The sequence below is a fragment of the Neopsephotus bourkii genome, unplaced genomic scaffold (assembly GCF_033783945.1).
Source record: "Neopsephotus bourkii isolate Nb327-2 ecotype Australia unplaced genomic scaffold, CSIRO-AGI_Nbou_v1 NB_951, whole genome shotgun sequence".
In the NCBI taxonomy this organism is placed as follows: domain Eukaryota; kingdom Metazoa; phylum Chordata; class Aves; order Psittaciformes; family Psittacidae; genus Neopsephotus; species Neopsephotus bourkii.
Window position 1 is genome coordinate 2,920,115 of NW_026901445.1, and position 23,671 is coordinate 2,943,785.

The following is a 23,671-nucleotide window of genomic DNA, read 5'->3' on the forward strand; positions in this document are numbered from 1 at the left end:
GGAGGTGCATGAAGGTCTCTTGCAGGGACAGAGACAAAGTAGGCACATGGACAGAAGCTGTTTTGCCACATGCCTGTACTAAGCAGGAGGGTCTACCTGGGAACAAGGGAAACCTCCCATTTTGTCAACATAAAATGAAACTCAGGCAATACAGGCAGTGGAAGATATATGTGCATGATACTGTTTAAGGTAGGGTGGTGGTGCAGTTCCTCAGCCAATGTGGATCAAGACTGCGGGCAATACCCACCAGGCAAGTGCACAGTGACCACACAGCAGAGAGCAGGGCTCTGCATCCTCATGCATCAAACATAACCTCTGATCCTCTCACTTATCACTCCTGTCTGATACTCTTCCCAGCCAGCACCCACCTGAGTCTGATAGGCCAGGCTCTCAAGTATCCTAGTCAATCATTCAGACAAAAATGGAGGAACCTGTATTTCCTCTGGGCTCTCTATTGCCATTTGGCACAGCTGTTAGGCTGGAGTATCTGGCATTTCCTAGCCCATTTGTTATGCTGGGATATCAAGCACTCTCTTTTCTCTCCCGCTCCAGGAACTTCTTTTTCCTCTTCTCTCTCCTTTAAGTTGGGGTTGAGGTGTCAGATCCTACGATGAAGGCCCTTTTCAGCTTTTGGTGTATGACAATACCCCTCTAATTCAAAATCTCATGATGTACAACTTTATTAATCTTTGCAGATGACCACCTTGAAGGTTTTGACAGTTGGAAAGCTAAAGAGATTCTGTCACCAGCTCCCCACTACCCACCTTTGCTCTGAAAGTCTTTAAAGAATGAGAAAAACATATCAGTAACCATGGAGCAAGAGCTTCAAATACTCACCTCTGTCTAAAAGCTGAATCTCTACTGCTTAGTATGTTTTTTAAGCATATTTGGAGCACAGAGCTGAAACAAAACAGGAAAAATTACAGTAGCTGCTGGCAGCTACCACTTGCTACTAATCCTGATGATGCTATTCCTGTTAAACAGCTCCATCACATTTGGGAATACCACAGTTTCACATGGCTGTTTTCTTCAGCTGATTGTAAATACTGTACAGAGGAGGTCATCACCCTTACTGTTTTTTTCTTTTTTAGTGTAGAGTTTTAGGCATGGATGGTGGATATGACTGTTACCCAGAAGCAGGACCCAGACTACAGCTTCAGGTCTGCTGGCTGCAGTTACTGCTCCATTCTCAAAGCCATGTGAAATCCAGCCAAACTTGCAGCAGTGTGGAAGCACAAAAGGAGAGACTGCTGTAGGTGCTTCCAAAACAGCAACACCTGTCCTTTCATAAGAATATACATAGGCATTTAAAACCCAAATTGGAAATGCAAGCCTTTTTAAAAATAGCTATTTTAATTATTAGTCATCAAAGAGATTTGATCCACCATGGGGCAGGCAGGCTCTAGCGTTTGGAAGTTCACTCTGCATACAAGAGCCATCTACAAGCACTGACTGCAATGAGGAAAGAAAAAAAAAAGATGCTCCTTTCCCTGCACCTGATTTGGAAACAAGCCTACAGATTTTACACTTGCAGAAAATATTTGCTGCTGCCTAGTTATCATAAACCATATATGGATAGTTTTAGTATACATCAAGAAAATTATGCAGGAAAAGCTTTCACTTAGCTGAAGTAGAACTGCCTTTCCCCTTATCTTTGATGATCCATACCAAAGATCAGAGACCTGGGCCTACAAACTGCTGAGTTTACGGTGGAAAGAGCAAAAGGCAATGATGGGGGGACTCTCAACTGTCACACTATTTGCGTCCCCTAGGCTTGCCTCCTTTAATTCTGTGCTGAACCTTCAGTTATCACATTTCAGATCAACTACCCAGAAGGCAGGCATTCCTTCATGGAGATCTTTACTGCCTCTTTTGAAGGTGAGACTTAACACTGATCTAGTTAGCTAGTGTAAATGCCTATGGAAATAAAGGTGCTTCCTGCTTTAAAAATGCTGGGGGCAGACTTGGCTTATCTTCATGACAATGAAGTTAGTATGGATTAGACTAATTAGACTAAAGATGAAAGTGAAACTATCATTCCTAATTAATTCCTTCTGTAGATATTCCTGTTCCAAAATACAAGGGTTTTCCAAAATAACTTTTTTCACTTCCATGAGTTAAAACAATTCCAATTCTAAAATAGAAAAACCCAGGCATTCAGTTAAAAATACAGAGATTTTGTTTAAGAAAAGATGAAGTGAGACAGTTTGATGATTTCAAACTTTATTTTTTTCATGAAAATATCTCCAAATATTTGACACTTCTATTTAGAGAGCAAATGCCAACTGTGGTTAAGAATCAAAGAAAGGAGGATGGGTGGTCTGGGAAGTTGAGAGGAGGGAAGAATTATAAGAATGTTACAAATAAACTCTACGGATATTCCTCCCAGGATGAGACCAAACACTGTGCTTCCCATGCAGGAGACTGCTTCCTCTTCCTCCAGCACTAGGCAGGGATGCTATTGGCAATGTCAAGACTGGCTGTAGGTCCAGCCGAAGTGATCCCCTAGGTTAATGTACTGGCGATACACCAGATGCTGCCTGAGAAAGTGGTGTTAGTGACTTCCAGCAAGAAACAGAGCCAGGTGTCCAAGTCAAGATCCCAAATCTGATCATACTTATGGACCTCTGATAGAGATTGGCCCAGATATGCAAAATGGCCTTGGATCCAAATATCCCTGGAGTTCAAAGCCTTTGTTAGGGTCAAAGTCCATTTCTCAAAGCACTCCTCAGGTTAGCACAATGCTAACTGTCCCTCTGAGTAGCATGTACATATGAGAGAAGGAAGGAAATGCTACAGTTATGGACAGGATTTGGCCGCAAGGTCCCTGAGAGCATCCATCCCTCCTGATGAATTGACTGCCTGGGCTCAGAGCCAACACAGCACAGCTGAGAGCTGCCCCCCTTCCGTTGCTGACCTTGGACAGGAGTGCTCTGAGCCAGGGCTGGCACTCTTCTCATGGGAGCCAATACTAAACTGAGCCTCTACTGTTTATCCTGTGTCTGAGCTACAGCTCCCACTGCCTCACAGCCATGTCTGTGCCTGGGTACAGACCCTGCTGATCTGGACTCTTGACTCATGGATAGATTACCTAGCCTGATCTTTAAGCTGCCTCATCACTATGGACTTGCCAGGTGATCACTGGACTGTATCACTGACTCTGCCAGCCTTATTGCCAAACTTGGCTCCTGGCTCACCTTGCTCACTAGAGCAGCTGGCCCTGCTGCTCCCTGCCGTTGGTATGGTCAGCAGGACAAGAAGGCAGCAAGCATGTGTTTGTACGAGGCAAGGAGTGATTACATCAACATTTTATACTGGGAAGAAAAATGCAAAATTGCTATTTTTATTTCAGAAACATTCAACTCAAGTTTTGCTGAAAATCAAAAGATATTTACTGTTTTGAAATAAATGCCATCATTTCAACTGCTGAAATTGTGGATGAAAAAATAATTCTTCTGCAGTCAGAAAATGCTTTGTTATGACATGCTCACCAATTCTATACATTGCACACATCACAGCCAGCAAATATGTGCAAGATGGTGGTGCCTATTATGAAACCTGGTGACAAAGAAAGGGAAAGAGTCAAGACATTGCCACAAACACAGTGGATCTGCCAACTAGCTAGCTTAATGGTCTCAATTTCTCCCTCTGTTCAAGCATTTAGCTGAATGAAGGCCTCTGCACCCAACACCATGCAGGAAAAAGGTCAAGCAGCACTTTAAATGAAGGGAATGATGGCATGGAAAGAACATGTAAACTAGAATAGCCACTGCAAGGCCATTCTTGCCAGATTTTACATGCCACGGATAAACTAGCCTGAATTTGGTGATGTCAACTCACCTGTCAAAAAGGGGCTTCTCTCCACAGTCAAAAGAATCCTGCAGATCTTTGACAAGGTTGGCTTGGCCGGGCATCCGAAAAAGCCCCTCCTCTGTAAGACCTCGCTCCCGAATAAAATCCACACACTGTTCCACCAGCAGTGGGGCCAAACGCTGGCCATACTTCTTCTCGTACTGTACAGTGTCCTCCAATCGCTGTCCAAAGATCCCTGCCAACAGAGAGCAAGACACATCTGTGTGTCAGCTTAAACTCTTCTAGAGCTATGGATCAGGGCATACAGTGAGGGAAACTCATATGGAGGGGGTGAACCTGTGAGAAGGTCCAGTTTCTAGCAGACTTCTAAACAGTATTTTAAAGCTAAGAATTATATGCTGAGTGGGGCTTTTTCCTGCTTAACAGTGCTTCAAACTGTTCTCTGCCCTAAGCCAGTTTATATCTCACTATATGCAAGAAAGGTGGGGTTAATATTATGTTTATGCATAATGTATAAAATACGCAGCAGCGCTAAATTTGAATTAAGTAGTTATGCATCTTCTGTCCCAAGAACGCCAAAACAAAGGCCACACTAACATTATGAGACACAAACCCTTCCTGCAGGCACCCACCTCAGCTGTCACACAGTTGCCCTTCAACAGTTTGCAGCTGCCCAGCCCAACAGGTAGCAATCCCACTAGCAGGGGACTGATAACATGACAGAATACAGTTGTCAACATTAAAACTGGCTATAGCGAAAATCCCCCATCATCCTGCAAGCTTTACATTTTTATTTCTTTTCCTTTAATTAAAATTCCTGAATAAGAATTAAAACAGAGTAAAATGCATGCAAAATTCTTGCCACAACATGGTGCTGTACTTCCTGCACCTTGAAAATATCAGAAGCAGCAGGTACTCTAAGACTAGCATAGGCAATTCTTTTAAGTCAGACCTGCTGTAGACATATATCATCAAGTATGAAATATTGTCTTCCTCTATGGGGACATGGAGCTCCTGGTCAGCACTAGCTGCTGAATGCCACTATTGGCACCAGATCTTTTCAGCAGCATAGAAGAGGCTCAGGATGTAAGACCCAGAGGTTTTAGTTTAATCACTGCCACTAGGAGACTGCTCCATCTAAAGGGACAGCCACTGAGCTGTGTTGTGAAACCCTAATTCTAGCATCTTACAACATGTGGTGGAGTCAGGGAGGATAGCATTCAAGTTAATCATATTTTGGTAATAAGAATTCAGTAAATTAGGGAATCACAGAATCTACTCAATTTCAGATGAGACCAGACCATAGCAGATAGGATATTCTATTCGAAGATTTCTCAAAGCAACAGGAGGGTTTCCACTGATATCAAGGAGGTTTAGATCATGCATTCAGCACTCAATCCTGCAGGTCTGAGGGGAAAATAAACTCAAAGAAGCATGCAATATTGGAGTTATACTGTGTTCAGAACCAATAGCCAGTAGCAGTGTTTAACGGATGCATGCATGTGCTTACACCAGACCAGGGGATTCAGTCCTTTCTTAATGCTCTACTTTTGTTATAATAACCACATTTTCTGTTTTTATTTTAGTGCTATATTCATGGGAGAGTAACTCCTGGCAGGAAGTTTCCTAACCACCATTCACTGTCCTTCATGGGAGATATCATGTCAAACCATACCTGTTTTCTGTATTCAGTCCATCCCTGCTGAGCCATCAGAGAAACAAACCTTTCACTATCACTTTCAGCTTCTTGAACGAAACATGCAAGAAAGATCCGAAAGTCCAGTTTCCTTTCCCTGCCAGTTTGTTATACATTAGAAGACAGAAACCTTCCTTACACTCCAGCCTAAACAACTGTATTACAGTATCAGAGCTGGAGGGCCGAGTCTCGAAGGAAATTCCCTCCTTATTCTGGCAAGAGGGCATGCCCTGGAGCATGGGAGTGACTTATCTTTATCACTGTAAATATTGGTTTTCTTGAAGAGTAAATGTTTTACTAGTTCTCTTTTCTGATCTCTTTGAATTTTCACTGAGAAGGGTGTCTCTGAAGTCACGTTCTAGGACAGGGAATCTCTTCCTGCTTTTGCACAGGTTGCTTTGTAATCTCATCACGTAATCCCTACCGTCACGGCGGGGCATAGCAGAAGTGCTTGGTAGCTGGGGTTCAGCATTGTCTAAGAGTTTCCAGGGCACTTACAGAGGCTAGGCAGCCATGAAAGAACAACCCTTTCAGCCCAGCTTCTCAGACAACTTCCAAATCCAGATCATAGCTGAAAAAGTGAAGTCTCCATGGCCTGTTCATCTCTCAGCCTCTCTGCTGAACTTGCTCATAGGGGAGTAACTCTCAACATTGCATATCATAGTAAATATACACAGCAATGATCCAGGAACATGCATCCTCTATAACCTCCCTTATGCTATTCTGCCAGTGACCATTTCTCTCTCTTCCTCTGCATGTTTGATCCTGGACCACAAGTCAATGCAAACCAAGGTCCTACAGCATTAGTTGTAGCAAGCTTGGGTCAGAAGCCAAGCTGTGCACCTTGGAGACAAAGAAATTCCTCCAAACAAACCCATCTATTGCTTTAAAATTACACATGGTAAAAAGACACACAGGTTTAGGGAGGCCAGGCTGTGGCAGATGTCACGAGAACTATAGGATTGCAGCCCTGTTTTCTCAATTCTCTACTTTTTGAATCACAGCTCTGTTTCCCAAAGGGCATGTCTAGAGAAGGCTCTGGGAAAGAGGTAAATGCTCTGCATTCCCCAGATATAAAGCACAGAGGTAATGTTTTCCCAAAATCTCATGTTCTGGTGCTCTAGACTGAAGTTAGCGCAAGGACAATGATAGTATCAGACACACACATCGGAAGCACACACAGAACAACTGCATGCATAATGTCCACCTGCATTATGAAGCTTTGTCTATTTTTTCCTAGGCTTGGCTGGTCTGTGGTCAGCAATATGCTCTGATGCATTTCAGGCAACATCAGTCCTTGCCTTCCCAGTCAGCTTGAATCACAGCAGCAGTAGCTTTCTGTAGGTATAATCAACCCTCCAGTGACCTCATGGTAACAAGTGAACTGCAGCCAGAGACCACTGACAGAGAGGTTAAGGAATGTGACAGATAACAGAGATAGAAGGGTGACCTGTTTTGAGATTCAGAAGGAGAAGCAGATGAACCTTCCACAAGCACAGGACTAACATTACTGTGGGTGTTTGCTACAGAGCCAGATACTGGGAACCTTGTCTTTTTCTCTTCTCAGGTATGAAGGCTGGCAACACCTTTTTCTCCTGGATGGAGACAGCAATCTTTGGAAGAAGCAAAGACACTGTAATATTTTTCTACTGCAATATTACTCACCTCCCTTTGCACCATTTAAAATGGGTAACAAGAAAAACCAGCCATGAAACCAAGACTGACACAAATGAGGATGAAGCTGATCTACCTATCACACAATGAGTGAAGTGAGCTGGCACAATCTTGGGTTTCTGCTTGTGTGAGAGTGTGTGCTGAAGTGCTGTGCAGGAGAGATCACACAGCTCTCACAGGTTATTTTTTTGCTGAGGGGAACAATAAAACCTGTAGCCATGGCCAGGCTGAAAGACTTCTCCCAGCCCACCTGTCTTGGCTGCCTCCTGCCTTGGCTTGACAGCCCCACTCCAGCTCAACTCCAATTGCAGATCTACGTTTTCTCTTTCCCTCAACCCTTAACTCTAACTTTCCAGAGAAATACTATAAAAGGTCACCAAACATTTCACAGACAATGTGCATGCATTAGAGCATGCTGCTGAGCATAGACTAGCGAAAAGTAGACAAAGTTTCACACAGACAATTTTTCACCCAAGCCAAGCCTGCTGGCAACTGCAGCTTTCCCTCTGCAGCCTGAATGACACCACAGCCCTATGCATTTTCTTTCTCTCTACCCTAGCCCTCTTTTTTTTTTTCTTTTTTTTGCTAACCCATAGACAAGGATTCCCTCAGCTGCTGCTGCCCAGAAGAAATACTGCTCTCAGGCCAAGTCTTTTGGCAATAAGAGCATTAGGGTTGGGGTTTAGAGGGAGAAATCAGAGCTGCAGCTACAGTGGGGCCAGAAAGTTTGCTTTGGAGAAATTGTTCATCTATGCAGTGGCTGCAGAGCTTGTCTACGGCTTAGAAAAGGAAATTAGTGATAGGGTTCAGAGAAGGAGCAAGCTAAGAGCTATCTTTGGAGTGGGGCTGGAAAGAGACCGTCAAAGGTAAATTTGAGCTGCTGACAGTTCTGCACTTGCAAAAATCTTTCATCTGGATGTCTGCTGGGGGGCCTTGGTGAAGTCTACCCTCAGGAAAATTACTGCCAGGACTTTCACAGCTAAGCTGGCAAGAGACAGCAGATGCACCTACTTCAGTCTCACAGGGCTAAACAAGGGCAGACTGGGGACGCAGTGTCCTGCTAGCTCTGCAAAACTCATCTTACTTCAGCTAGGTCTCAGGAGAGTTTGTAGAACTGATGTAGTAAAATATCCCTGAAAGTACCAGCATATGACAGCATCTCTGGGCTGGACAGGGACTGCCCTGCCTTGCAAGGAAAAGCTAAATCTGGAGCCAGTCACACACAGCCTCATCCCCCAGCTCGTCAAGGCACAGGCCTGTTTTTAATCACCAGGGCCTGCAGCTCAGACTGAACTTGGCAGCACTTCACTCCATTCGATGATCCTGCTGGAAGACATTAAAATCTTTCTCTTCATTCAGAAGAAGGAGAGCCAGTGCCATCCAGTCACACTCCCAGACAGAGCTAGGCTGGAAATAAAGCCAAAAGCTACTAGCAACCCAAGGGTTAACTTTGCTTGTCATATCTTTTTCTATAGCTAGGCCCTTTTGTTTGGTTTCAAAGCAGACAAAAAAAAAAAAGCCAACAAAAAACCCCAGCATGCCTGGGACTACAGCCTTAATCTAAGAAAGATTCAAGAGATACTAAAAAAAGAGGCTAGCAGAGCTACAGAATTTCTTTCCTCTATTCCAACAAGCTGTCTCTGTTCTTTCAAGATTTAGGTGGCTCTTTGTGGAAAAAGCGAGCCAGGAATGATGTACTGACTAAGACACAGACAGACTCTCTGTCCTGGCCTGAATAGCTCACCCACCAGCTCCAGGCATACAAAGCCTATATATTCAGCTATGCTGTCCAGACATGCAGTGGGCAGGAAAATATATTCTCCCTGTTCATTTTTCCTCACCAGAGCTCTGATTTCAACCAAAATAAAGACAGAGATAATAAAGTCAGTTCTTGAGTAGATTTTTCTTTATGGGGAGGACTGAGGACTCTGTATGTGCTTAAAATGGGAAAAGTCCAAGCACACCTACATCAGCTGTTTGTACAGCTTAGTACACACACGTTAAAAGATGTGCGGGAAGATAGTCAGGCACACACCTGGATGCTGCTATACTGCAGTACATACACCCGCGCATGCATGTCTGTGAGGCATGTGGTGCCTCACAGACAGGCAATTTATGGATGTGAAGATTGTATACGTGCTCACCTGCACAGGTAAGTGTCTACTTTTACCTTCCCACATTCATGCTTATGCTCCCATTTATCTGTCCCTCTCACACATGAAAGCATTGAGGAAAAACTCATGGGCAGGCATTCAGAAATTCATATGCTTCCACAACACAAAACACACACAAACCTCTAACTCTTGTTTTCCCTCCTCTAGCCCACCCAAGCACACACTATTACTGTGAATTACTGCATCAGCAATTGAAAAAGGAGTTCCATGTTAGGAACTGTACGTGCCTAAGAAAAGATAGTCCCTAACAACTGAACGATCCAGCCAGACAAAGCATTCAAAATGGGGGGAAAGAAAGGAAGTGACAGATAAGTAGGAATCAAGAGAAATTGATGGAGTAACTTTCCCAAGGTCACACAAATGGGTCTGTGGTAGAACTTGGTGTCTTCTTGCCCCATTCCCCACAAACAGCAGTCTCCATATACTAGGAGATAATTGCTCTCATCCACATAGACCCATTTAAATATTCAGTGTAAAAGCAAACAGAACTCTCCCAAACTATTTTCAAATGCTAGCTTGGCATCCAGTAGTATTTTTGGCCATAGACTGGGAGCTTCCCACTCCTTCCCTCTCTGTAAAGCCAGCACCTTTTAAAGATTCTTAGCTTCTGTCTGAGGCTAAACTCAAATATCTGCTTTTCCTATAGGAAAAGAAAACCATAACAAATTTGAACTCTGGAAAATCATCTCATACCTCTCGTTCTTGTGCAGCACTCCGCTACATGACAGGCGCTGAGCTTCAAGCAGAAACCAGGCAGTGTCAGACAGCAGGAGCGGCAGAGAAAGAAAGTCCTGACTTCAGGCATCAGACACATTCTGAGTCCCAGCACTGGCAGCTTTCCATTCACCCAGCGCTACAGAGCGGAGAGCAGCCGATCTGCCCTGGGAGATAATCTCGGCAGCACATCTGGTCTTAGCTCTGCAACTCGGCATTAATTATGACTTGTGCAGAAAGCATTTGAAATATCCAATGAGATGCAGAGCTCCCCAGCTCCCTCCACAAGGGGAAGGAGAGAAGAAAAAGACAGGCAGGTAGGGTCTTGCCCACCCTCGAAGCGGCTGCCAATGTAAACAGCAGCTAAGTATGGGTCACAAGTTTTAACAAAGGCATCCCCCATCGGCTCTGTAATATATTCATGCTCTAATTGCTTGTCAGATCTATTCCAGATAGCTGGAAAAGCTGAGCAACAGTTGCTGTCTGCATGCCACACTCTGGATCCCTTCCTGATACAGGCAATGCCGGTTGTGCTGCAGGCAACCTGGTGCCCTGGTCTGGCCTCAGATCTTGCAAAGCACCAGAAGCAGAAACCTCGTTTTGGAGGGGAACATCTCCCCACCTTAGCCTTGGTGTCCTCTGAGAGTATCTCCAGAGCTCTGGAACATGTTAGAAAGTTTTATGAAGCTTAGGAGAAGTTACAGTCTTTGACCTGTGCAGCTTCTTTGTGCTTACAGCCTCTGCTTTAGCCCTCTACAGAGAAGCTGGCTGATGAAGAATAGCTCAGCTGAGTAACTGGTAAGGAAAGGAATTACATGTGAATCGATCCCCAGGACTTATTTGCAGGAAGTCATTTACCCCCTTGACTCCTGCTCTCAGGGTAAGAAGCCTACAGTTAGGAAAAATGCTTATCACACAATGGCCCATGCAGTTATATAGAGGTCAGCCCTACCCTATTTACAAAATGCACTCGTGTGACTGCAGACCTGCAGCAGACACCACCCAAAACTTTTGCCCAAAGCTTCTAGGGAATTTTATTATGTGTGACTAACTTCACCTCCCTCTGCAGGAAAAACCAGCGTGTTATCCCCCTCTGTGCCCCTGCTCATCTGCTTCTTTTATAGAAAAAACTTATCTGTGGTCTCCACTGATAGACCACACTCATCCGAACATAGCGGCCCAGCACCTTCTTAGTTATACTGTGGTTCAGCTTGAACACACAGGTCAAAGAAGATATTTTGTGAGACCGTGTTGTTTTACAACTCAGGAAACCTGAGGTCAAACTCTATCTCTACGTTCTCTATATTAACCAGAATCTCCTGAAGAAATTACTGTCTCTTATTATAGGGGAAGGCAGTACCAAGATCAAAAGCTTCAGTTCTCGAATAGCAAGGCAGCAAGGTATCCTTAACTATTCACGGTACACCTTGTCTAGCAAAGTATTGCACAACTGGACACCAGAAGCCCAGACAATACATTAGACAGTGTTTAAAGCCCACTAAAGAATACTGGAAAGTGATAGAGATGCTTAAAGAAAAGATATAAATGAGATCCTGAGTATTCTTCACCCTTCTATTTAATCTCTCTTCCACTATTTTCTGGAACTATCCCTCAAAATGTGTCATATCTGCTAATAACATTATGGAGCCTGAGACTCAAAGTTTGGGATGGGAGCCCAGGAGGTAGCAAACGCAGACTTTTATTCTTCCATTCACTTCTCCATTTCTGTTTTCCAGTTCTCAAAACACAGGAACAAGGAGGTATTCAATGACATAGAAAGTAATGTTGTTTAACATGGATATTTTTATACCCAAATTATAATTAACCCATGAAATTCACAGCTTCTCTGTGGCCAAGGACACAGCATGACTTAAAGCATGGTTAGACTTCCGCATAGCTTATAATACTTCAAGTTGTATGAGAGATTATGAAGATACTGTAAATTCTTCTTCAAAGAAAGAAAACACATCCCTGGTGAGAGTAAGAAGCAGAAGGAGCACATGCTTGCTCACATAAGCACCACAACTAAAGCATAAAATGGCAGCAGCTTCCGTATTGTTCCCTGCACATGGTAGCTCTGCAGCTGTAAGTGTCCTGTGAGAAGAATGCAACATTATGCTTCATATCTACACACTCCACAGTTACCACCTCTCTCCTTAAATGAAACAATTCTCAATCCCTTTCAAAGTGTTGCATTAAAAATTTGTGACTTAGACCACAGAATGTGATGAGACAAATAAAAATCAACACCTATATGTGTATATATATGTATCTGACTTCTGTGTTTTGAATTTCCAGGTCACAGTTGAATCCCACTTTCTCTGTTAACCACATTTCTCAAAAATGAAATCCAAGAGTCACACATAATCACTGGACTGCAGGGGCTGCAGACTTCAGAAGTATACTTGATACTGCAAGAATAGTAATAAAATCCAGAGAGTGGGCCACATTGCATATAAACTACCATCAAAATTTTCACCTGGAGAGCTCTCCATATATGTGTGCCAAGGAAAGAAGGGGAGAGAAGGAGACTGAACTCCCTCTTTCCATATTGGTGTGAATTTATTTAGCTGTAGAGAAGTTTACCACTGGGCGGTTCTTATTTTCTAAAGAATTTAGGATTATAAAACAGTTTAGCAAGTAAATATCTCATGAACTTTCTGCTGGGGAGCTGGAGGCGTTTTCTTTTCTGGTGTCTTTGTATGAAGAAAGCTCTCATGAGCTAGTACCACCAGTTACACTGCTGCAGGTACCAGAAGAGGGAGAAAGCACCCTGCCTGTACATGTCACTACAAGCTTTGAGACTGGCTGGGAAGTTCACTACAGCTCACACCACCTCTGAAAATGTAGGTATGTCTCAGGCTTGGCATCTAACTCAGGTCAAATTCAGTCTTGAATCTGGTTGCAACAGACAAGAATGGTGAACCCACATGAACTTGGAAAATATTCCTCCTCATCTCTGATTGTGAGCAAACTTGTTGGCTTGCACAGCTCTAGCAAGTGCCCATAGGGTATAGGTATTTTTAGACACTGGCTTACATAGAGTATTAGCTAATATACAGGTATACTCAAGCAGACCTGTCTGAGAGAGCTCAGATCTAGGAAACTGCCTCATCTATTTGTACAGAAAGAGATCTGTATCCAAGTTCAAATTGGAGATGAAGTTCCCCTATTATAAAGTAAACTGAGCCTTGTACAGACTCATTTTTTAACCAAGGCAAACATGGGCACACGAACATCCCTTGTATTTATTGAAAGCAGGCAGTAAAGTGGCTAGAGTTGATAACTCACAAGGGCTGAACCCAGGAGGGAAGACTTCAACAGTATGTCCCTTGTACAGAAAATTTCCCTTCCAGATTCCTCCCTCTCCAAACAGTTTGGACAGATCCTTCTCTGAATAAAATGATGTCCCCACACCCCTCCCCTGCTCTGGGCTGGGGTCTCAACCTTTACTGGTAAGATGAAATCTTTTGAGAATAAGCAGGCTCCTGCTGATAAAGAAGTTCTAACTGATAAAGAGTTCATTCTGGGTTAAAAGGTTAGCAAACAGCTATGTTCATCCTTCTGTCACAGTAGATTCTACCTGTGTGAGGTGTCTTCCCATCCCTCTAAAATATGTCAGGAAAGGAACTGACTGAGCAGCACTCTCAATTGTCCTGCCATGGACTCTAACCAGTTTATGCTTTAAAATGAAATTCTGTTTGTTCACAGAAAAAAGATGACAAACAGACTTAAACATCACTTAACCACAGCATCCTGAATGCAGAGCCAAACGCCTGTGTTTATTGGTCTATTTCTCTCTAAACAAAGGCAGAAAGCATTTAGAGAACAAAACATCAAGAGCAACAAAAAATGGCTTTTAGCAAGCACTGATCTGGACAAATGTGCCCTGGAAAACTTCTTTCTCGCCACAACATAAGAACATCTTTTACAGAACTTTTTATTTATTCTTGCATATCCTGTCTTCATTTAATAGATAGCTTCCACAGACTGAACTGAAGCTATGTCTGTAGAAAGAATCTGACCAGCAGATCCTCTCTTTCCAGTGTGCTGCATGTTGATGCCCCTGCACAGAAAAGCTTTACAAAAATTCTAGGTGTTAGTAACTAAAAAAGAATTATGACATAGTATAATTGTTGCCATCAGTGTCTCATCTCCAGAGAAGGATGGGAATTCCAGCTGTGGGTTCAAATGCAAGGATCATGGAGTCCAAAAGCTGTTGCTGATCCTCATCTCAGGTACGGAATGAAACAAATAACCTTCAGGATTTCTGGCCATCCTGAAACCTGACAGCATCTGTGATCTAGATTCACAACCAAAATTTAGAAAACCAGCCCTTTTATCCATTCAGAAAACCAAAGAAGCTTACGCCCTCAAGTCTTCCTATATCCCAAGTCCAAGAGGCTGATAACCTATGCACAGTCAGTCGCTGAGAAGCAGATGGGAACAACATAGGACACATGGATGCTTATCCAAATCAAACTTCATCATAAATACCTCTGTCAGTCTGTAACCTGCAACTGTAAAACTCACTACCACGTAAATTGCACATGGTTTCACTTTGCTGCTTCTTCAAACTCATTCGTTGATGAAAATCTGTTAACCACTTTACCTTCAGCCTCCACTATACAACTAAAATCCTCAGTCTATATGAAACATAACTTATACCATCACTAGCCAAGCATACGGTTGGGGATCTAAGTTCTAGCAAAAACCGAACCTGACTTCTTGTGCTTGGGGAAAAGATGGCATTTAGCTCCAATTTGTAAAAATGGATAAAATATCTCAGAAAAAATATCTCTAGCCTTCTAGAAAACATTAAGGGCTGAATGTTTCCTTCCCTGACCCACAACTCTGAAGGCAGAAAGGGGAAACTGCAAGACTAATTACGTGACGATGGAGCAGCTGTGGGGAGTAGAAGGGTAACGTTCAGAAAGGACCTAAGAGACGGAGTGAATTTCTTTGTTTTCAGCTCCTAAATGGTTAAAACTGCAACTTGCAAGGAGCAGGCTACCAGTCCCCTTCAGTAAGCACATATCCTCGCAACATTCATCAAAGGACTAAAACAGAGAAATTAAATACTTGCCTGCAAGCTGAGAAACACCACAGGAACATATTTGTCCCATTAATCACACACTGCCAGGACATGCAGTAAGAAATATCAGTGTTTTAAAGACTGCCAGCTTTCAAACATCAAGCATGAATCTAATGATTACAAGAATGGTCTCACTGAGAAATCACCAGTGCAGGAAGTGGTACTGCTCAGACTATGTGCTACACGCAGTAGCCACCAACAACGTAACAAATGCACAGCCACTATTACTTCTCCATAGCACTTCTAGCTGAAGAGAACAGGAAAACAATTGGCTATAAAAGCAAATCCAAGCTCCACCATGTTTTATCTAAAGGTGATTACTCTTAGCAATACAAGGTATATGACACTAATGACTCCCTCCAAAACTTTCTTTCTGATATCCCAGATGGCCTTATCTTCTATAAAGCCATCTAATTCTATTTTGAATCCATTTATTGTTTTTGTTTCCAGATCTTGTGGCACTGAGTTTCATAATTTAATTGTGCATTGCATTAAACATTTTTTTCTATTGGTTCAAACCCCATGTTTGTGCACTGTTCAAATCCTCCATACACTTGCAATTTTATCCATCAAACTTTCCTGAAATCTTCTCTTTTCCAAGACCCTTTTCAAAGTAAATTTTTGAGGAAAGTGCTTAAGTTGGGTAGGTTTTCCATCTCAATTGCTTATACAACCTCTAGAATACAAGACTAATTTAGGGCAGAGCTTGTATTAAAAATTCTGCTCTGAACTTGAAAAACCATCCCTAACACACATTTCATCCAAATGGAGACATTCCCATGTGACATTTCATTTTATCAAATCAGCATTTCCATCAAGCAAATCCCATGAGAAGCTTTACCCTGCTCACTTGCAAATGTAACAGAAGTAATTTTTACTTCTATTTTTTTCTGTATTTGCTGTCTGGTTGAGCAGGGGCACCAAGAAGGATTCTTGCTCAGCTGCCTGTCATTCTCCAGCTCTGGATGCCTGTTCTTTGGTGCCCAGGACTGTCCACACTAACAAAGTGATACAAATTCATTCATTTGACATCAAACTCCATCATCACTTAGTAGCCACTGGAACTAAACTGGTTAATGACAACTAGGGATACGGCATTGCAGTGCAGAACTTGTGCTGCTGCCTTGGGTTTCTAAAACCAGCAGCAGGTGACTTGCCCCTCTGAGAATATAGCGACACAATACTCTGAAAATACCCCATTTCTGCTCTGCCATGACCAGACTACTGCATGGCTTCCACTCAGAGCCCAGAAAAGCTTGGGCAGTGGTACTGGATGTCACTTAAAGCCTTTAGCCAGCAGTTTTAAAGATGAAATATATGCAACTGGCATGAAGGTTAGGAATTTTATATGGAACTTGAACAGCCATCTGACTTTTAAAGGTAGGATCTTCAAAAGTTAGTAAGGAATACCTTTTGCCCTTGACATGCTCTAGTTTTACACCATTCCATCAAGTATTTACACAACACTGATAAGATCCACTCTGAAACTTCTCCAGGCTAAACAATCCCAGACTTCTCAGCTTCTCTCGGTATTTCATTTGTCACAATCCTTTAATCATCTTAGTGGGCTTTTGCTGGAATCACTCCAGTAAGGCCACATCCTTCTTGTCCTGAGGAGCCAAGAATTGGGCAAAGCACTCCGGATGTGGTCTCATAAGTGCCGAGGGGAAGGCCTACCTCCCTCAACCTGCTGGCAACGCTCTTCCCAGTGCAGCCCAGGAATTTGTTGGCATTCTTTGCCACGAGGGTGCATTGCTGGCTCACACTCAACTTGTTGTCCAATAGCACCCCAGGTTTTCAGCTGGTCAGCTCCCAGTATGTACTGGGAGGGAAGAGAGGTTCAGGAGATTTCATGTCAAGCATTACTTCCTCCAAGCTCAAGAACAGTCCTCCCCACCATATGCAGGAAACCAAGCAAGGTGCATGGATGAACAAAGTTGCTTATATTTATCCATCCCTAGAAACAGGACTTTGCCTTCCTGTTAACTTCATGGGGTTTCTGTCCACTCAGTTCTCCAGCCATTAAAGCCCCTCTGATTGATGGCACAATCCTCTGATGCACCAACCATTCCTCCCAATATTGTCTGCGAGTTTGCTGGGGGTGTACTGTGTCCCATTATCCAGGCCATTAATGAAGTTGTTAAACAGTATTCACCCCAGTATCAGCCCCTGGGTGTACCACTAATGACTGGCCTTCAGAAAGACTTTGGGCTGCTGATCACGATCGTTTGAGAGCAGCAGTTTAGCCAGGTCTCAATACACCTTAATGTCTATTTATCTAATCTGCCCTTTATGAATTTTTAAGTGAGGGTATTACAGGAGACAGCGCTAAAAGCCTTGCTGAAGTCAAGACAAACAATAATCACTGCTGTTCCCTCATCCACCACTCCATTGTAAAAAGCTATCATGCTGGTCAAACACGACTCCCCCTTCATAAACCCATGCTGACTACTCCCAGTCGCCTTTTTCATTTTCATATGTTTGGAAATGTTTTCTGGGTTTGTTTACTCCGTCACCTTCCCAGCAACAGAGGTGAGGCTGACCAACATGTATTTCCCTAGGTGCTCCTTCCTGCCCTTGAATATAGGAGTTTTCAGGGACCTCCCATATCACCATGTCTATTCAAAGATCATCAGGTCTCCTGCTTCTTTCAGTAGTGAGCCCATATTTTCCCTGGTCTTTGAGTTTTTGTTGATATGCCTGAAGAAGCCTTCCTTGTTGCCCTTCACAGCCTCCACCGGCTTCAACTCCAGGGGGGCTCTAGCTCCCATTTCTTGTATGCTTCCTTTTTTAGGTATGGACTTTGCCAAGAGCTACTTTTCATTGATGCAAGCCTTCTGCCACCTTTGGTTAGTTTCCTGAATATGGGGGAGGACTGTTCTTGAGCTTGGAGTACGGAATCCTTAAAAGGAGATCTTCTGGACCCTTCTCTTCAGGACCATATCAGTAAGGATTTTTTCAAGGATATCCCTAAGAAAGCCAAAGTTTGCTCTCCTGAGGTCCACAGTTGACATCCTTGTATTTGCCTTGTTGAACGATGCTTTCAGAATGGTTCTTTCCAAGATAGTCATTGTGACCTCAGTCAAGTTTCTTGATTGCTCAAAACCTCAGATTCCTCCTTTACAAAAAAAAATGCTGGCAATAGTCTTTCCCTACCTCAAGGCTGCTTCATGGTGGCAACAGATGTTGGTCATAAAGCAGTAATATAAGACCCAGATATGCCTGATAGAAGTAACAGAAAAAAGTAAGTTGATCAGATCTCAGAAACAGATCTTAAAACTTTCCCTGTTGCAAGCAGTTTTGGCAGCAAGATCCACTCCCAACTTACTTTAATTCTACTTTGGGTCTCAATTTCTGTATCCACAAGTTTGCCCATTGTGATACCTTTGCTTGGGGTAAGGCTAACTAGCACCTCCTCACAGATGACTCGTGTATCCCCTAGTCCTGGACACGTATCTAAACTCATAAGCCCCATCATCTTTCTCTTCCTTTGGTTGGTCCCATCTCCTAGCATGAGACAACACTGAAGAGCAAACACTGATAAGCTGCATCAGGCGCCAGCTATCTCTGTGCAGAGATAATGGCACGTATCAGGCACAACAAACACACAGCATCACTCCCCACACACCTGTGGGAGCCTAGCACAAGGGAAGCTCACCCTGCCACCAAGAGAAGGGGCTGCTCTTGGCCTGGTCAGGAATTCTACTTGAGTTTGTCACTCTGGGGGGCCCTCTGGCAAGACATGGAGCAGAAACCTCCTCCCTGCCTTCATACTGGGCAGGTAACTGAAGTCATCTCCCTCTTCTTCGTTACTGTGGTATCTTAGTGTCTTAAATTCACTGATACAATTCTATGCTCGTGATGCTCTTGCTGGAAAATCCCCATATTACAGGTGGAGAAATTAAACCTCAGATTCCCAAGACTTAACATCATATATTAGCTCCTAAACAGACTGGCATCCTAGTGGACATGGAACTAATACCAATATCTGACCCTTCTAAACACTCATGTTTTGCTCTCATGCAGATATTACATGAAAGGCATCATCATTTAGCCAGGTATTAAATTACACCCCAGAGACCTGTCCCCTAGCTTGCAGCTATCCCCTAATACAGGACATGGTCTGCACAGGGCCTTGGTTGTCAGCAGAAATATTCTGTGCATTGTTTCACTGGCAAGAGCAGAAAGAATTCACACATCATGTTTTATATAAATGGAGAAGAGGACTTGACTTCTTAATACTGTGTAGAGTGGCTTCATCAGTGGACACTTCTTTAGAGCCAGTCAGTTCAACAGTGACTATTCCTCTCAAATGGAGAAAGCACTCATGGAGCTCTTGCAGGACAATTACTTTGTCACAGGGTAAAACTTCCTGTGTTTGCCTAAGGGAAGCACATCCTCTCCAACTTCTTCACCTCCCCTCCATCACAGGGAGCTGATGAAAGCTTGGGATGAGGAGGAGGAAAAATTAGGATAAAGTAATGGAGAAAGAAAGCAGCTGTGACATGCATTTCTGGCAAAGGAGCAAGGAACTGCTCATGGCAAGAAAGAATATATAAACAGAACAAAACAAACATAGCACAAGATTAACACAGAATGATTCTGTCCCCATGCAGTGCTGGTCGTGCTGGGGTGTTAGAGAGCGTTATGCTGCTCAGTTTTCAACGGGCACCAAAAGAACTCAGCTTTTTACCTCATGGCCAAAAAAATTCAGTCTTAGACACATTATGGTTTACATCTGATGCAAGTCAAAAATGAGGAAAGTATGCCAACTGAGAGGTGAACAGATGGAAAGCAGTTTCCTTAAGGAAAGTAAAAGTACAGCTCCACTGTACATTGAGAGTGAGAAATTGTGTCCTCTATCCCCAGCTACACCAAACATGTTCAATGCATCCACATTCAGAGGGCACTGGCAGGATCATTCTCACTCAAGCTTATGGCCACAAACCCTTTGCACGTAGCACTATGGCACTGCTATAAGCACTCCATATTAAAAAGCAGCTGCAGAACAGCATGACTGTAGGAACTTCTCAAACAAAATTTCACTGGTGAAAACTGAGGGCAAAATTTGTTCATCATGGAGGTGAGAAGGGTCATGGGTAGCAGTTTTCATCACCCTCTGTCAGAATGTGCTCCAAAACACTTTTACCAAGCCACTGTGACAGATTTTGCTCTTAAAGGCATAATCAAAATATACCAAGTACTCTCAAATCTCAGTTTACAAAATCTACTTGAATGAGATGGACTAGACTCAAGAATTCAGGAGCCTAAAACCCAGGAAAACTTGTTAGAAATTATTTTCCCCATAAACAAGACGGCTCTTCTTCAAAAGACTTAGGAACTTTAGGATTTTATTTTAAGGCCACATTTGAAGTGTATTTCAAAGCACACATTCCATATGGCTTTTAAGCATGAATGTGTCTCCTGTTAATAATTTGGGATTCTCAGCAGCTTTGGGGAGTTTTCTGTTTTATTTTGAGAAGCCTTTGCTCTTCACCTTTAAACACAGTTCATGTGCCCACATCAACACGTAAGGAGATACCCTCAACCTTTTTGATTTATGTTTTTTCAGTACATCAGTGAAGATTAAAGTGTGGCTAAGCCTCCCCTTTTATCTTGGCAAAATTCATTTTTAAACCATATCAACCTTCTCCAGGGCTGGATATTTACATATTAATAATGAAGCCTGCTTTTTAATTCCTTCCCTCACCCCTTTAGCTTCATATATTAAAAAGTGTCGATAGATAAGACTTGGCTCTCAAATTAGTGGTGGTAGCACAGCAGAGTTCAAATTATTCAATTAAAACACTGAGACAGCTATGTTTACTGTCCTCCCACGTTTGAGGTAAGCTGGGATTTCACTCAGAGAAATTGTCCTGCTCTGATTCTGACAGAAGGAAGAGTAGGTTTGATCATTTCCCCAAACTGGCTAAAACCATTTGGAAACAATGGTTTGAAATCCTTAACTATTTCCTAGTTATTGATATTCCTATACATTCTTTGTGAAATGCAAAGAGACTGAGGGTGCAGCTCCATGGTATCATAGAATCACAGAATGGTTTGGGTTGAAAGAGATCTTAAAGCTCATCTAGTTCCAACCCCCCTTGCCATGGGCAAAGACACTTTCCACTAGACCAGACTGCTCAAAGCCCTCTCCATCCTGGCTTTGAACACTTCCATAGATGGAGCAGCAACAGCTTCTCTGTGCCAGCACCTCACCACCCTCATAGTGAAGAATTTTTTCTTAATATCTCATCTAAATCACCCTTTTTTCAGTTTAAGTGCATTCCCCCTTCTACTGTCCCTGCAAACCCTTGTAAAAAGACCCCCTCCAGATTTCTTTAAGGCCCCTTTTAGGTACTGGAAAGCTGCTATAAGGTCTCTGTGGAGCCTTCCCTTCTCCAGGCTAAATAAGCCCAGCTCTCTCAGTCTGTCTTCTCCAGAACACTGATCATCTTTATGGCCTCCTCTGGACTTCCTTGAGCAGGTCCATATCCTTGCATTTGGGGCCCCAGAGCTGAATGCAGTACTGCAGGCGTGGTCTCGCGAGAGCAGAACAGAGTCAACTAATGTGTGGGTTGAAATCAGAATGAACAAGCATGCTCTCTTCCACCCCATCATATCCCCCCACTGTCCCCATTGTGTTGGAGCTAGTCCTGCAGTGCATGGTTAGCAGAGCCAGGGAGACAATCTACCTACAAACTAGTCTTCCAAACTAATCCCACCCCCACCCCTCTATTTTTAATGCGAGGTCATTTCCTACTGCACAGCTGCGTAACCTCTAGAGCTAGCAGAATGAAATGTGGGAGCACGTGGTTGCAAGGTGGGAAAAGATGAATCCTGACAGCAGTTAGCACTTCAGTCAGCTCAGAAAAGCAATGAAACCAGAGAATAAAAATCTGCTAATGCAGCTTGGACTATAAAGCAGACATAACCAAACTAGCTTTAGGCTGATGCATTTGAGCATTAGGGCAGCAAGCAGAGGCCAGGCTGAACACCCAGGATGTGCCCATGTTCTTAGGTAGATATTTCCCCACAGACAGAGGAAAAACATCAATATACAATCACAGTTCTTTCTAACACTGCAAATGCCATTGCTTCTCTTCTACAGGACTTAAGCCAGCTCTCACCAACAGCCGAAGCAGTCGTTACACTGACATTGATGGAGCCAGATCAAAACTACAGTATGTGAAAACAGCAACAAACAGCAGCTGCTGTATTTCCCCCTGCATTGCCCAGTTACCTCATTCTCACAATTTCTTTTTTTTTTTTTTTTTGGTATCCTGCAAAACCCCAGTTCCTGGAATCAAATGTAGGAGTAAGTGTCTGTTTAAAGGCAAACCAAATTATTACCTGAAGCTGCAGGGAAGTTTAGAGGTACAGAAAAAAAACAGATTAATTAGGACAATGCTGTCCCCATAAAGAAACAAACATCAAAAAAGAAATCCATCCCTACCTTCATGCTGTCCTCATGGTTTTGTTTTTAAAATCTTAGGATTTTTAATTATTTAGTATTTTAATACTTTAGAAAAGATGCTTACTCTGGAACTATTCCAAGAGACTGACAAAATATGAACGCTAACAAAAAAGAAGCCAAATTTGCACTGATATTAGCAGTGCCGACAAAATCATGCCCTAGAGAACGATGCTGTTGCGGGAATGTGTACTATTCGTCATGACTGAATGTCTTCTTCTTCCTCACAGTATTTATTTGATGCACACAGCAAAGCTGTAAAATACTCTTAAGGTCCACTACACATGGCCACAGAAATACTAATATTCTAAGACTTCTGATGGAGTGCAAGAAGGCCCTGCACTGAGCTCAGAGTCTAAAAGACCTTTCACTGTGGACTCAACTTCAGAAAGAAAGCAAAACAAACACATACTTATTTTTGAGGAGAAATCATGGTAGATCAGTTTCTACTAGTGAGAAGAGCTTCTTCTGCGCCAGCACAAAAGTATCACAGGCAACCTCTCAGAATCAGGTATGAGCTGCCTTTTGTACATACACTCTGCTAAGTGAAAGAGGGACCTAGGAAAAAATTACATCATCAATAGAGATTGTATCTCCTCCAGACAAACCAAATCAGAGACTCAAAATCACAAGAGTCACTTTAAAAGAAAAAAACAAACCAAACCAAACCTAAACCAAAGAACATCAGAAAACCCCAACCAACATAAAAATTACTAACAAACACTGGGTGTTCTTAGTGACCTTGTGGTATTTCAGCCTCCCTCAATTGCACCAAGGTCACTTTTTCCTCTCCCTAGATCCAGGAAAACTAGTAACTTCATTTCAACAGAAGTAATCGTGTTACCTAACCTTTATCTGGCGCTTTTTTATCTGTACCTCTCAAAAGAGGTCGATGTCACTATCTGCAGATGATAGCAATATTTAAATGAACTCCATTAGCAGCACACAAGTCACTTCAAAGCATCGAGTGTCCAGTACCAAGACAGTAGCTGCTGTCACCAATAGCATACCCAGAAGAAAACATCCATGAA

At 42.9% G+C, this 23,671-nt stretch overlaps 1 protein-coding gene across 5 annotated transcripts in view; it reads right to left on the bottom strand.

Annotated features, from left to right (window-relative positions):
* Positions 1–23,671, bottom strand: part of ARHGAP22 (Rho GTPase activating protein 22) — a 150,564-nt gene that overhangs the window by 15,705 nt on the left and 111,188 nt on the right. For 4 of the 5 annotated variants that reach the window (XM_061358823.1, XM_061358821.1, XM_061358822.1 and 1 more), the window contains one exon: positions 3,841–4,048. In XM_061358823.1, the coding sequence (XP_061214807.1) occupies positions 3,841–4,048 (208 nt within the window). Of the gene's footprint in view, positions 1–3,840; positions 4,049–10,050; positions 10,271–23,671 lie in introns of those variants that run through there. The other variant, XM_061358825.1, reaches the window with a different exon arrangement.